Source organism: Pyrgilauda ruficollis, unplaced genomic scaffold, assembly GCF_017590135.1.
Source record: "Pyrgilauda ruficollis isolate IOZ18807 unplaced genomic scaffold, ASM1759013v1 scaffold2, whole genome shotgun sequence".
Lineage (NCBI taxonomy): Eukaryota > Metazoa > Chordata > Aves > Passeriformes > Passeridae > Pyrgilauda > Pyrgilauda ruficollis.
The window spans coordinates 26,015,225-26,031,213 of NW_024519206.1; the positions used below are offsets into that span (position 1 = coordinate 26,015,225).

The 15,989-nt window shown below is 38.7% G+C and overlaps 1 protein-coding gene across 6 annotated transcripts in view; it reads right to left on the minus strand.

Moving 5' to 3' along the window:
- Nucleotides 1–15,989, minus strand: part of ELMO1 (engulfment and cell motility 1) — a 303,596-nt gene that overhangs the window by 143,527 nt on the left and 144,080 nt on the right. For all 6 annotated transcript variants that reach the window (XM_041466533.1, XM_041466532.1, XM_041466536.1 and 3 more), the window contains one exon: nucleotides 4,235–4,343. In XM_041466533.1, the coding sequence (XP_041322467.1) occupies nucleotides 4,235–4,343 (109 nt within the window). The remainder of the gene's footprint in view (nucleotides 1–4,234; nucleotides 4,344–15,989) is intronic.

Here is a 15,989-nt window from a genome sequence, read left to right on the forward strand (position 1 = left end):
TTTCATTTGAACCTGTATGGAAAGAAGGCAACAAGTCCAAGAAGTTTTACTAGTTCTGGGTATATCAGGTAACCTGGTTCACTACCATTTCCCACCAGGAATGAGAGTTTCAAGGGATGTTGAGGGTAGCAACAGTGTCACGTGCTGAGCAGAGGTGCAGAGAGCTGGACACTGTAGGCTCAGGTCAGAGAGCATTTGGGTTACTTAAGCAAAATTGTGAGCTTCTCACTCATGACAAATACTAGGTTTAATGAACTTGTAATCTCCCATTAAATGTACTAACTCCAGTTCTGGAAGGTCAAAGGTTTTCTGGATATTTTTTTTTTTAATTTTTACATTTATCTGCAATGTTACTCTCTCCCTGCAAAGCTGGAAGTCTGTTCATGGGTATTCTTTCTCCTATGAGCATATATGACATGTACTAAAACTTGAATAAAAGGGAAGGTGGAGGTTACCTCAACTTTCATAGCTACTTAGGAGAAGCTACGAATGGCCTCACCTTTTCTCCTCTTTGTAAACCTGTCAGTGCACTAGGAATAAGGAGTGTCTAAGTACCTAAGTGTACAGGAAGAGGAAGATTGACCACTGGGTCACAGTGTTCCTATCTGATGTCATCTCCAAGACACAGAGGACAAAAAGAAAATCCTCATGTTCAACAAGATCTACAAAGGAAGCTATTATTGCAGAAATCAGAATTACTACAGTGTTTGCTAAGATGAGTGCCTGGGCAAGTACTCATTGAAGACATTCTGTTCAATGCCTTTTTAACAGCAACAGTACCACAGGATTAAAAGATTTATGGTTAAATATCCCACTCTTTCCTGAATCAGAAGTTTTAGTGAAGAGGCTTATGGATATGTTGCATTCTAGCTTCCATGTTACCAAAACACTACACCAACCTTCCTCTTAAGTTTTACCTCCTCTACTCGGCAAGTCCACCTCTGTAAAGCAGTTACCATATGCTCAACTCACAGTTTGCACTTGAGCTTTCTCTATTTACACAGGATCTAAACATACACTTAAATGCTTTGCTGAAAAAGAGATGAATTTTCTAGTCATGGACATTTTGGAATCAAAGTAAAAAAATTAAGAAGTCCAGAACCTGAATTTGTGGATATACAAAAGTAGAATAGCATGCCTTTAACATTGTCTTGTGAGTCCTTTCTGGGATGAATGTGTGCTTGAGAGGACCAAAAAGAAATAGCAAAATGTCTTCTTGTTGCCTAAAGGTATTTAATTCGGTGGAGCAAGGGGAATATAATCAGCATTAAAGTGCTCTTCATAAATAATGGACAATCTAGCAGCTTTTATCTACTCTGCACTTTAAAATAAAGTTTCTACTGCTGAATATTTCACAAGCACAAGGTCATTTATTGTGGCTTTTAAATTATACAATTCAGAAACTGTTAGGAAAAAAGTTCTACATTGCAATGTAATAATAGTGAGTTTTGAGTATCTGGAGAAACATGGGCCACCTAAAATACATATTTTGAAACCTACCACATACAAACTAATGGGGACATCTTTGCCCTGAACTATAACTACTGGTTTTTAAGATGTCCAGTCCTATTCAGCAATACAGTATTTAATCTCAAGTGAAGCATAAACCCTTAATGTACATTCTCCTGAGCTGTCAGTTCTAGTTTGCATTTCTTATCAGAATATACTGCTGATCACAGGTCATTTAGATGTGCATCCGTGACAGCCATTTTCAGGAAATCTATTTTCTGCACATTATTTTAAAGGTGTATTTTATTACAGCCTTTTCAAATGACAATTAGAGTTCCACATAAACAAAACCATTAAGGAAGCACACTGGTGAACAGGTGAATTGTCAAGATGAGTTAGAATTAACCTTAGCTCTGCCCTCTGTGAATATAAGGCCACAACATGGACCCACTGCTGCATCCAGAGACAGATGTTCTGTGGGTGTAGATCAGCATGACTTTACAGAAGTCACTCATGCTGCATCTGGTTTCTATCAACAGAAGCACCAGTGTGCTTCTCCTTAGCACCATGACATTTACAACATCCCACACCTATAAATGACCGCCACGGGAGCCTGCTGCACTTCAGCACACCAAGCATGCCAGAGACTTGCAGCCTCAGCAACACCGAAACAAGTGCCTTCAGAACCTTAGCAGGTAACATCCCTTAGCCAGAGCTATCCTCAGGGAAATTTTTAGGTTTTTTTTTTAATGCCACACTTCCAAACCACAGAACTACTCTAACCAAAAAAAAAAACAAACAAAAACTCAAAACCCACAAACACCCCCTGTCCAAAACACCAAAAACAAAACAACCAACTCACAATCAAAACAAAAACCAGATTTTAAAATATCACAATTCCTTTTGTCTTTAAACCAAGGTATTTTCTAGATATGGTAACTGCACTCCTACCCCAAATCCTCTTATTTTATTCACAGTCCTCACTTAAAAAAAAGATAAGGAAAAAATTAAAACATGAAAGGATCTATCTGCAGAAGTTAGAAGCAATCAGGACAAACAGTATCATACATAGCAAATCATCAACATACAGCCCCCTGCATATATAGATGACAAACCTGTCTGTGGCAAAAAAAAAAAAAAAAGTTTATTTATCAAATGACTTATCACACTGCAAGAAGGAAATCTGAGGCACTTGGCTAACCTGAAGATCAATAATTTTTTTAGCAACAAATTCCAGAGTAGTCCCATGGAGTGATGGGACATGCATTAAAACACCACGTACAAAGCTATTCATTGCATTTTAGATATTCTTCTGTGCATTAGTAAAAATAAAATTGATCTTTAGCACTTATTTGAAGTAGGCTTACAGCTTTATTGAGATCATATGTCCCTCCTACATTTACCAACAGAAAAAATCAGAGAGATCTGTCATGCGTGATTTGGCATTAGACACCTCAACTGCAGCAGTAAGGTTATTTTAAAGAGTCGTGTCTGCTACAGTCTGAACCTTATACAACACACTATCGTTGCCAAACATCTAAAATAGTTGCTAAACTCTTTATTTATATACATAGTGAATGTGGTCCTTAACAACTCTGGTTTACTTAGGATGGTATTCAAAAGCCATATTGTCTCATTTGTCTAGGTCTGTCAAACACAAATATCAATTTGGAAGCTGCAAGAAATGCACAGGTTTTATCCTGGTCCATTGCACAGAGACGGTTGGGGATTTTTTTGGTCAATAAATTCTCTCAAGACATTACATTTAAAAGCTTCAAGTGTATCAGCCAAAAAAACTTTTGATGCCTGTTGCAGGGCTAATAGGAATGACAATACCTACAGGCTCTCTTGCTGCCTTTTACATTGCTCTTCTCTCATTACATTTCATGGACTTGGGTGCAAAGATAAAAGAAAAAGATCTTTAGTCGGGAAAAAAATTCAAAAGGAAGATGTCTCTGAGGGAAGCAAATCATCTCAGTTGAGTCCCCTGCTTCTGCAAGGAGAAAATGAAACTTGTTGGTAGAGCTTGCCAAAACAGACTGCAGCTGGATCCAAAATATTATTGACGGGTAACTGAAATTTATATATATCGATAAACACCAAGACTACAGGCTAATGAAGATACAGACATGCTCTTCTATTTGACAGTATCTAACAATTTGTCAAGGGACTGTAATTGAAGGAAAAGACAGCTTGTTTACTCTGTATTAAAATACAGTATTTCATATCACACTTTCAGAGTAAATTATATGTCTATCATCTGATATTTAGATAGAGCTTCAGATATCTAAAAAAATGTGATGTGTCAGTTTAGATTAGCAATCCCACAAAGAATGACCATGATTCTTACATAAAACCAACCTATGGACAAGGTCGTGGAATGTAACAGCCACAAAGTCTCCTACACCAAATCACCCGATGGCAAATGGACTGACTCCTCTAGAAATTATGCTGTTGGAATCCATAAAATCAGAGGGTTTGGGAAAGCTGCAAAAGGCAGGCCTCAGAGACAGCAAAACTATGATTAGAGCTAAGCAGTAGCCATAAGATTGGTCAGCAGAAAAATTATGTAAGAAGTATGAGTGCCCATTTCCCCTATTCCACCCTCATCCCTGTGATGCCACGAACAAGTAAAAGAGAGAGAAAACAGACATGATCATTCTGAGTGCCAGTGTTCTATGTGTAACTATACCAAGAAACACTTCTTGGAAGAAAATTCTTGCATTGAAAAAACTCAGGTATCACTGAACTCCACTGTTCGTAGAGGTCAAACAGATCAACTTACGTAGCTCTCCTACTTTCAGAATTTCACACAGCATCTTTGTCAGCTCAATGCTGCTTCGGCCAAATGGGCACTCATGCTTGTCTTCTCGACTGCTGTTCTCCAGGACAATCTGAAGGTGGAATCAAAATGGAAAACAATCAGTTTGAAGAACCCATGAGTTGCGACACTGTTCTCCACATCCAACATTTACAGGACATACCAGACTTAGCATAGGAAACTGTATGGGGAATTCAGGAAAATGTATTTTCATAAACCTTAGTCTTCCCCGCAGCTAAATGATCTATGCCATTTATGTCATGGCTTCAAACTGAAAGAGAGTAGGTTTAGATGAGATATTAGGAAGAAATTCTTTACTGTGAGGGTGGTGAGGCACTGGAACAGTGCCTTGCTTAGAAAAGTTGTGGATCCCTAGAAGTCTTCAAGGCCAGGCTGGATGGGGCTTTGTGTAACCTGGTCAAGTGGAAGGTTTCCCTGCTCTGAGGTTGGAACTTGATGATTTATGAGGTCCCTTCCAAACCATTCTATGATTCTTTGTCTGAGGCAGTAAGCAACATATAAACAGTGCTGCTCCGTGACCAACTGGGAAGTTTTGCCATTGCTATGCAATGTTGCTGTTCTGCACCACCCTGACTTGGAGAAACTGAAGTAGAAGCCAAAGAGAAAGAAATAGTTTCATTTTAAATGTGCTGGTTAAAGGAAATTAGGTAAATTATTGATAGGCATGAACACATCTAGAAGGATCTATAAAACCAAACTGGGGCAGAATTTTCATCATTGGAGTCAGTCTTCAAAGTAGGCTCAAGTGATAAAATCTAACAGCGCACAAAGAAAGAAAACGTTGGCATTCTCTCTATTACGAAAATAATTTTTGCTTGTGTGCAAAACATTTCAGAGAACAATCATTCTTGTATCAAGCCCATGAATGGTGCAAAAATGACTGAAGGAGAGTCTTTGCATTCTCTATTGAGTGACACTGTAAAATAAATGGAAGAAAATAACTCCTTCCACATTTATATACCTATTGAGTTCTGTCATATCTGATACAGTGGAGATAAAGTTTTCCTTAGCACTACAACTAAACAAGAAATGGGCATTTATAAAAATACTATAGATTTCAATGAAGCAGTGAGCCTGAAAAAAGGAGCAAAATAGGGTTTGGGAAATAAAATGAAATTGTCAAAACAAATTTTAAGTAAGAATTGTCTTTGCAGAACAAACTTTGCCACTTTACAAAAAGAAAAACCTCATCCTAAACAGCTGCTGCATAGCCTAGGGATGAGGGATAGAAGAAGAAAATGAATTTCAAAGGTAAGATATTTTGCCAAGCAGCAGAGAGTCCCAGAAGACCTCTAAATTTTTTTCACAAACAGGTGTTTTGACATTGTTCACTGCCTTGCATTCCTCCTGTCTTGTTAGCCCCCATCTCCATCATGGTTTTTGTCTGGCTTTTTGTCTTGCTTGTGGTTTTTTTACTTGTTTGTTTTAAATCTTTCCATTTTTACAGCAAAGAAAGGTTTGCAAAGGGCTTCCATGGAATGGAAGCAAAGGGCTTCCATGGAATTCCACCCAAAGCCAGGAGGAAAGGTGATGGGGAGGAGCAGTTTAATGCTGGATGGCACTAAAAACTTTCCCTCACTCTCCAGATCTTGGTTTTGACTGTTTGACTGTTTAGGTCTAGAAGACTTTCCTGTGAAGCACCTACATGTGGGAAACGAGTGAAAACCCTAAAGCAAGTAGCAAAGTTATGTGCTTCACACAGCATGCCAAGGTCTCTTCAAAAAGCATCTATTTTAGTCCTACAGTACAAAGGGCAGCCTCTAGCTGCTCCCAACCCAACACCCAGGGATGTGAAAGGATGGATGCTCTCTGTGTTATGAGAAAGCGTGATCTCGGTTTTGTTTTCCAGTGCTGCTGATGTTTCCTTTGATTGCTTAGACTTCCCACAGAAGCTTAGAAAGTCATTAGGGACATTATATATACTTTATCACCACAAATTTTTACTGGCCTTTTCCAACAGAACTGTGTCATGTTCCAGAGTATGCCATGAGGACTTTTCCTTCTCTAAGTTTTGGTTTAAATGCCATGTAATTGCTCCATGTCATCTCTGGGTAACAGTAAATCAGAGAAACATCCCTGCTATTTTTGTTTTACGTTGCTGCAGCCACTGTTCAAGAAACATGTGAATATGACTTTATATTCTGGATGAGTCATCCTGCTTCACTCTCTCTCATGGAGGATAGTGCTACAGTTCTACACCCCAAAGCAGAAGCAATGATAGAGTAGCACCAGCGCAATGGAAAGCTGTGTGTCTCAATACCTCCCTAAGATCACTTCTCTCGTTTTTTTATTACCCTGTTTTATCTCTCACATAATAAAACATAAAATCTGCATACTGGAGCAGGGGGTTGTTTCGACACAGATTTAGATACAGCAGAGAAACACTGGTAATAAAATCAATGGAGAGGCAAATTGAAAGGGCAAGGGGGAGGGAGAGGGAAGCATGGGGATGTATTTCTGCTTGCTTCTGGCAAATGCACTTTGTTGAGTCTCACATTAACCTGACATATTAACATTTCATGAGCACATAAATATTTAATGGTGACACCATATATGCATATAATGTAAGATAGAATTACAGCAATCAATAAGAATGCCAGAGAAATAGTTAAGGCAGTGTGTATTGCTATACAGCAAATTAAATGGCAATTTGAGTAATCAATATGTAAAGCAGTCTTAAAATGATCCTCAGACACACTCTCTACAAGCATCAGTTTTCTTAGCATTTGCTGTACAAAATAAAGCAGTGCTGCCATGTCACATTTATTTAAGAAAGTAAGATGGACAGCTCTTTACTGCATCTAAATATCTGTAGGCAAATTTGACAGATATGGATCTTCTGCAAGAAACAGCAACAGTAAAAAAGGAAAGAAAAAAAATAGGTTCTTATAAATATCCAAAGAGAAATCATTCCTAGTCTTGGCAACAGATTTACAACATTCATTATTATATTTGTAATACTCTTTTCATGACTTCACGACTCATATCCTGTTCCAAAGTAAAATGCAATAAATAGAGCTGATAAGGGCATGGTTTTAATGTTATTTCCTTTATCACTCTGGTTACGGAGGAGAAATAAGCAGGGAATGGACACAATCCCTTCATAAACTGGTGAAAACAATACCAGGGAAAGAAATATAACACACAGCTCAAGACAGAAAATACTTTGTTCTATCTATAGAGCATACTCCTGGCTTGAGTCACGTTTTTATCACAGCAGTTATTTTACCACTGGAAGGAAAGTAGTGAGGAAGTTGCAAGCCCACACAACCTTTCTTTAAACGGAGGTCTATCATTAATGCTCATTAAGTGCTCCACCCTTTATCTTCCTCCGCCTCCCCATCAAAAATCCACAGTGAATTGCAGATCCACCAGACATTCACAGTCAGCAGCTACAGTGGTTAAATTTTGCTTGGGGAAAACAAATATTCAAAAGCAGAGACCGTGGACATTGCAGTAGAATTCCTGGCACCACAGAAGTGCAGAATAGGTTGGAAAAGATATTTAAGATCATCCAGCCCAACCAACCCAGCATTGCTGAGTCCAGCACTAACTAAGCTGTGTCTCCAAGTGCCTACATCTACATGTCCTTTAAATACCACCAGGGATGGTGACTCAACCTCTCCCCACTCCCCAGAGCAAGCTGTTCCAGTCATTGACAACCTTTTCCAGGAAGAAATTTTTCCTGGTATCCAACCTAAACCTCCACTAGCACAACTTAAGGCCATTTCCTCTTGTCCAGTTGTTTCTTTCTCGGGAGAGAACAACTCCTAACTTGCTACAACCTCCTTTAAGGGAGTTGTAGAGTCTCCCCTGAGCCTCTTTTTCTCCAGGTTAAACATTCCCTGTTCCCTCAGCTGGTCCTCATTATGCTCCAGACCCTTCCCCAGCTCTGTTGCCCTTGTCTTGACAAACTCCAGCACCTCAACGTGCTTCTTGCAGTGAAGGGCTCAAATCTGAGCACAGGATTCAAGGTGTGGCCTCACCAGAGCTGAGTGCAGGGGGACAATCACTGTCCTTGCCACAGTATTGCTGATCCAAGCCAGGATTTTATTGGCTTTTTTGGCCACCCAGGCACAGTGCTGGCTCATATCCCATCTTACTTCAGTAATATCTTGACACTGGTTTACTTGGCTGCCCTTTATTCCTATACTACAAATCTATTTCTGTCAGTTTTTCCTGTCTTCAGTTCTTGTGAAGTTACAGAATTGAGTAGGTCAAACATGGAAATGCAGTTTATAATACACTAGAGGTTATACAGTTAAAAACCAAAAGGAGCTCACAGTACAGGAATATTACATTTTGCAGATCCTCTTCTCTTCCTCTTTCATCTTTGATCAATACTGCCCATTACCATAAGGCAGAAAAAAAATCCACCATAATGTGCAGTATTCAACAACAATGTATATTTTTTTCTTTAGGGAAGAGCAAAAAATCCAGACAAAAATCTCAATAGAAAAACAAAACAAAATTACCAAGAGAGGGCAGACAGGAAATGCCTTAGTGATGTTCTTTGTAAATATAAACATGAACAAAACAATAGCAGCTCAGAAAATGGAAGGACAAAAAAGATAAACTGAGTGAGAGAATCATAAAATGAGGAGAAAATGAATGAGATTAATTGCCTAGCAGAGAGAAGAAAGGAAGAGGTAGAAAAATGTTTTTTTAAAATGTAAGGAGGTGAAATTTTTAGGAAATCAGTGATATCCATATTCTCAACAGTTCTACAGATGCAAGTCTGTAGCCTGTTAAGGCATGAGAATTTGACAGTATTAATAGTAGAATACAGTTCTGTACAGTTATTATTTTAAATTATCTACTGTATACGTCCATCTGTCTACGGAACTAAATCCAGCTGGTGTCCAGCCACAAGTAGTGCACCCCAGGGATCAGTATTGAGCCTACTCCTCTATTTAACATCTCTGTCAATGTTTTGGGTGAGGGAATTGAGTGTCCCTTCAGTCAGTTCACAGATGATGCCAAGGTGGATGGGAGTGCTGATCTACTGGAGGGTGAGAAAATAGATCTTGACAGACTGGGTGGATGGGATGAGGAAAACTGTCTGAGGTTTAACAAGATACCTACCAGTGGCCTGGCCATAAAATAAAAATTTGTTTTTAAATCTAATTTTAAAAACCCCCAAACTTATAATAAAGAAAATAAATATATTAAAAGTAAATATGCAAAATTAGTAAATAAAAATATTAAAAGCTAGTTTTTAACTTAAAATAAAATAAATTTAAGTATCATGCCAAGATCATGGAGAAATAATGCAAATTTCCCAACAGCAAAAAAACTCCATACAAGACACCAAACTCAAAATTAAAAAGATTTTCTAAATTTATGGCAGTGTGCCTTTTTGATTTTCCATTGAATTATTCATTGAGTCTGTCACTACCTCAGGAACCCAAAATAGACCCTCAGAAGGCAGTGGACTAAGTGAAGGATTTTCCACACTTGACTACCATGGGTTTTAAAAGTCTGCATCAGCTTCAGTAGTGAAGCTTATACCTGCATCTAAGAGTTAATGACTGACAAAAGGCAAAATTTTGAAGACAGGTGTCTTCAAAAGCTTCTTCATCAAAATCCAGGAGGCTGAAACCACCAGACAGAAACATTTCTCCTTCACTGGGAAGAAATATCGACTTATCCAGTCCCTTAATCCTTCACATTAAAGATGAAATTGTCTCAAAGCATATTGCCCATGGCAACTGCAGATGTAATTCTCAGATTCCCGAGCCAAAATCAGAGCTTGGCAATGAAATAGAGATTCATTGTGATTAGGACAAAAATACAGAACTGAAAGAAAGGCAAGATCCACTGTAGCTGCATTAATACTTCTAATAAGTCCCAGAGCAGGCAATTCAACGAATATTGCTGCACTATTAAAAAGGAGCATTTCTACAGACCAATTTTGCAAAATGATCCTGTCTGAATAGAGAACAAGCTTTTTAGCAGCCTGCTGCAGGTTAATATCAAGAGGTTCAGAGATCTAGTTAGTAGAGATCATAAAAACTTCCTTAGACCCAAAATGAAAGGTCAAGCAGCATTTAAATATCCAGAAATTGCAGGGATTCTCTTCCTTTTCTTGACACTGCTTTTTTTTTTTTCCCTTAGCCTCCTTATCACATATGGTAGGCTTTACAATTCCCTCTTCATTTAGGTGATTTAGGTAAGTCTAAGAAGCAAATCTTTAAGATAAGCTTCCTGAGAAGGGTAAGAGACTACTGCAGACAGACTCAGTTTCCATTCATCTCATCACCAACGTTGCTTTCTTCCTTAGGTAGCTTGTCATTTCTTTCAGCTTCAGCATAAGTCTTCCTCCAACATCCTTCACTCTGCACTGTCCCCTCTGATGCTGTATTTTTTATTTCCAATGCTTCCTTTCTCTCATCTCACTCTTCCAGGACATTCCTGAGTCATTGTAAAAATTTCTCATGGCAAAGCTAAAATAAAGCAACAGTTATTTCTGTCTGCCTCTGGAAGACACTAGAATTGCAATTTAAACAAAGATCTGGAGGAAAAGTTGAGACCTTCTACAGATATAGAAAAATAAGAAAGGAGCCACTGATATGAGATGGCTTAACATTTCCAAAAGTTGTGTTTATTCTGGAAAATTATGATGAACTTATACTTTTCAAACAAATATAGTACCAAAACTATCTCAAGCTAAATATGCATGGTTCTGCAGGTGCTCATTTAGCAATAAATTTTCATTCTCATACAAACACATGCTTAGCATGAAGCATGACTGCAATTTTTACTGTCCATCTAAAGATAAGTATGCAGTGGTTTGTCTCGTATCTTCCTCCTTTCTTTGCAGAAGAGCCTTCTTCTTCTTCTTCTCTCTATGAAGAACCAACCAAATAATCATAAATCCTGGTGGTAAGGCCCAAGATGAGAAGGCTGCATTGCCCTGTCATCTTCAGAAGCAGCACCAGAATGTGCTCTTCACTTTGTAAATCACAGGTATGTGAGAAGACATTGAACTGGCCCAGTTTGGAAACTACCAGTCAGGTACTCCTCTCCTCTCCTCCACAAATGCAAGAAGGCAATGCTTTTCCTGAAGTTGTCTCCTGGCTCACCAATGGCAGAGGGGGAAGGCAGAAACCTGCAGTATCTGCAGAATATAGCAAGTTTTTGAATTTTTTTTTTCTTTCATAATGTAAAACAGGCCCTGTGGGTGCCCTGATGTTATTGTGGTATGGCTATATGAGAAAAACATCAACCTTTACAGCACATCTGGCAGCCAGAGCTACATCACAAATGCTCTGAACACAGGGTAGATGGGAAAATCCATGACAATCAAGAGCTAGTTTTCTCTCCTCATGCACAAGCATCTCAGCTTTGCAGGTGGAGGGACTGTGGCTGCACAAAAACAAGCCCAATCTTTGTATGCTACAGCTGCAACCTTGGTGTGATTCAAAACCTTTTGAGGACACTTGCTAGGCTTGCAACAATTTCTGGGCCCTATGGATCAGGGTGTCATTTAGACAATTTCTGTGCCATAAACCTGGGAACATTTAGGAGTGCTATGAATGGTGGAAAGGGATCTGAACTCATGCAGAACTGTAACATGCCATATGTGTCCCACTGCACATTCCACACAGGGCTGTGCAGAGTGCCATGACTCCTGTACGATTCCCTTCCTCAGTGCTAATGTTGTGTTTATGCTGCAATCAGCCCCTCCAGGATTTTGCATCTTTAACTGCAGAGGGACCCATCTCAATCCCCCTTAGAGATGGAGGTCCTCAGGGTTGTCATGTAAAGGAGAAACATTACGTGATATTTGGGAAGAAACAAAACACAAGCAGAAAGACAGATATGAGTGGAATGGAAAGCTTCGCTGAGAAAAGATAAGAACACATTAATAATCTCGGTACATGGCTTAGGAAATTAGGACTCTTAGCATTCATTCACAAGACTCTCCAGGAAAACTCACGTAAAAAACCTCATTTTTCTCTCTACCGTCTACAGAAAAAAAAAGTTACATCTCTTTTGCTACCGTTTTTGGGAGGGGAGGAAAGCATGGCAGAAATCAAGCTCAATTTTATTTCATAAAATGCTGAAATTATATGTTGGACTCCTCATATCTGATCAGGAGAGAGTGAGTAGGCACGAGGAGATTTGTGAATTGACGGAAGGATGTGTAGGCAGCCTCCTATACAACAACTGCATGGGTTAGAAAGTATACGGCAGACAGTCTGACTGTGACTCAACCCAGTTGGGTTCTGAAAGGTCTCTGCAGGATGCCAGCAATCTTCCTGCCTGCATCACTGGCACTTGCAAACAGCACCTGCTCCTCCTCTCTGACTTCTGAAAGCTTCAAATGCAAAATAGCTCCCTCCTCAGCCTCCCCAAATGTAGCTGCTGGGGAAGAAGTGTCCCTGCATTACAACTGTGTGAGTAACCAAATTACCAGCTCAGCAAATTCAGGGGAAGCTTCTTGAACCAAGTCAGCTTCTAATTTTCAGGTAATCAAAGTAATTATTGGCACAACCAGAGTCCATGTGCTGGGTTTTTTCACTTGGAACATTGTAATAACTTTTAAAACTTGTTTTAAATGCAAGAACAGAAAATCTAAGAGCGTACCACTAAGTATCTTACACATCACTCACAAAAATTTAGAAGTGTTGGATCAATTATAAAATAGATCCAATTTTCAGCATGGATTTCAACACTGCCTTCCCACCTCAGCAATAATCTATTATATGGAAAATCTTACATGCAATATCAAATAAATATTTTAACAAAATAGATAAAATCAGTAGGAAAAGGGATAAACTTTCTCTTCTGCAGATGAGACTTGAGTTTCAGGCTAGAGTAAAATGGTATTTTGCCTACAGATGAAGAGCCTACTAGTTGAATAAAGGGCAAAGAACTGGACAAAAACTTGGGCAGCCACATGGACGGAACGCAAAATAGGTGACCAGCCAATGTTCAGACCCAAAGCTGCTAATTTTATTTGCATTTTCTGCCTGAAGCACCAATCCCTTGTGCTTAAACAAAATGATGAGACACAGTATGTGTCCTCTCAAGGCAGAATATGACCCTAAAGCAGCAGTGAATCCTGCTAGAATATAGGTGGTCAGAAACACAGAAGAAAAATACAGACAAGCCACCAATTTATCAGTCATCAAATTCATTAGAATGAGAAAGGTTTTTTTCACAGACTCTTTACACTCAGAAAAAATAAAAAGCACACTGCTACAAGTTACCAGTAAGAAAAATTTCAATATGTCTGTACTGAATAAAGTCTGCCTTCAACGGTAACTTATAATTTTATTTTTAAAATTAGTAGAATGTGAAGCTGAAGTAGTTTTGGAAAGGAATAAATTGAAAGTGGGGGAACACATGACTTGTCGGCTACAAAAGAACAAAAAAATTATCTGTCACAAAGCTTTATTCCAATCATTTTCTTCTCTGTTAAATTTAATTATACACTCTAGCTGTCCTATAATTATGGATCTTGGGAAGCTGCCAATTATTTTCTGTGGAAAATTTTAAAATTTCTTGCAGAAATTCAACCTTACTTCCATCAATGCCTTCCATATACTATGTCATCACCTATTAAAAGCCAAGCCTCTACAGTGATTGATTATTTAAGTGCAACATTAAAAAACCCAGTGTATATCAGTCACTGATAGCACCAGACAATTAATTAAAGAGAAAGAAAAGACAACTTAACAGGAAACTAATTAAATAGGACACTTTAAAAAAAAAACCAATGATAGCCAATGACACCACACAGGAAAAGAGAACATGTTTGTTTTTTTCCCATTCACTAAACAATCTTTCTACTGGAGGCTCCAGTCATCTTGTATGGCAAATGAAAACCTGAGGTTTAAAATCTGTTAACTAAAAGTTTGTATAAACACTGTGTTTATGTGAAAGAAGACAGCAAGTAGAGAAAACATATTACTGCAATTTCAGGAAAAAGTATACAATGGGGAAAAGGTGAATGAAATAAGTAGACTGTGGGGAAGTAGTTAAAAAAAAAACAAAAAACAGGGGGAAAAGTGTGGTTATTTTTGTTTCCTCCTTCACCGTGTGACACCCATATTTTCACCCTGAAATGCCTTTTACTTTCACGATGCAGAATCACCCATCTGCTGCAGTGCCTTCACACCCATGTTCTTTAACAAATTGCAATTGTATTTACTCTTCCGACTTTAGTGTGCTAAAGTACATTAGTTTTTTACTGGTCTTTGAAGCCCCCAAGAGGGCACTTCAGTTTCAGACATCCTTCCTACCTAACTAATCTATTTATTATGCAAATTACTTCTAAGCAGAATCTCTTATGAGAGGCAGAACAAGGACTGAAAAGAGAAGACATTACTTATTGACTGTATTCTCTTCTAACTTCTGCTTATCCATTATTTTCATTAATACAAGAACTAAGGATGCCCCTGCTCCATGGCCCTAAGAGTCACAGGTCAGACTGCAGGGAATTGTGGTGCCCATTGAAATGCAGCACTGCCAATACACTCACTGAAACCATTATGACTTCCTGATAGTGTCTCTGCTTAATACATCACATTCTATCAGGGAAAACTTCAGATATTCCCAGTTTGTTTCAAACCAGCTCTGATTTTCAGCCTCAATTTCTAATTACTGCATAGCAGAGATAGTATCTGGGGCTTAGGAATTAACCCATGGCACAAGAATCAACTGAATTGCAAAGAGAAAAATTGAAAATAATCTCTCCTCCTAGGAAGCAAACTATTTTCTTAGTATCAGCAATGAAAAGAGAAGAGCTCCTGTCAAACAAGTTTTTCAGGATGCAAATGCATAGCTGACTGTATAGCTAACAATTTCTTGTGGAAACTTTAGCTTGACCACAGGAAAAATTTTATTAGGGTATAGGAGTAAAAATACATCTGAAAAAATAAGCAAGGTCAACAGGCTGTACAAGCAGAGCAAATTGGCATTGTGGGAGGTTTGGGAGCCAAAGGCCATGAAGGAAAGGTAATGTTAGATGTGAAATGAAGAACTTGAAAAAGGAACAGGCATGTCAGGGCCCACAGGAAACTACTGTACACCAGGTAGCAAGTCAAGGAGATGAAGAGAGAGAAAGTAGGTGTCTTTTGCAATCAAAGACTATCAACGCTGTAGGAGTTGCACAACACCATCATCTCAGAGGTGCTCCTACTGTGCCAGCAATGCTGTATAAACACTAAGTAGAACTCCTCAGAGTGGTGGACAGACTAACATACTCCCAAAGCACATTTACAGTCCCCAAAGCAGCTTTAGGCAAGCAATTGAATCTGAGAGTGCCTCTGCAAGGCATTCTAGTGGATGTGTGCTCTTTCTCAGGAGGGAAATACATGAGGTAGTCAGGCACTCTCCTAACAGGAATATTGCAGGAATAAAAACAGGCAGCTCAAAACAACAAAAATTCTCAGTAATGCAGCAGCAAAAATACTGCATTATAGAAACAGGGCTGAGCCAGCAGCAAAATCCTTTCCAAAAAGTGGCTAATTACATGCTTCACTGAATCCAATTTTTAAGACCGCATTTGCAACATGAATATGAAAAAATAAGAAAAACTTGAAAGATCTCAAATAAAGCTCTATTTCAACAGAATTTTTGTCCTCTTTCAAATGCTTCAGACTCCTTTGAAACGTGTCTGACCCATTTGGAAGCACTGGCTACCTCTAATTCTCTAAACAAAATTTTCATAAATATGAAGTAGCAC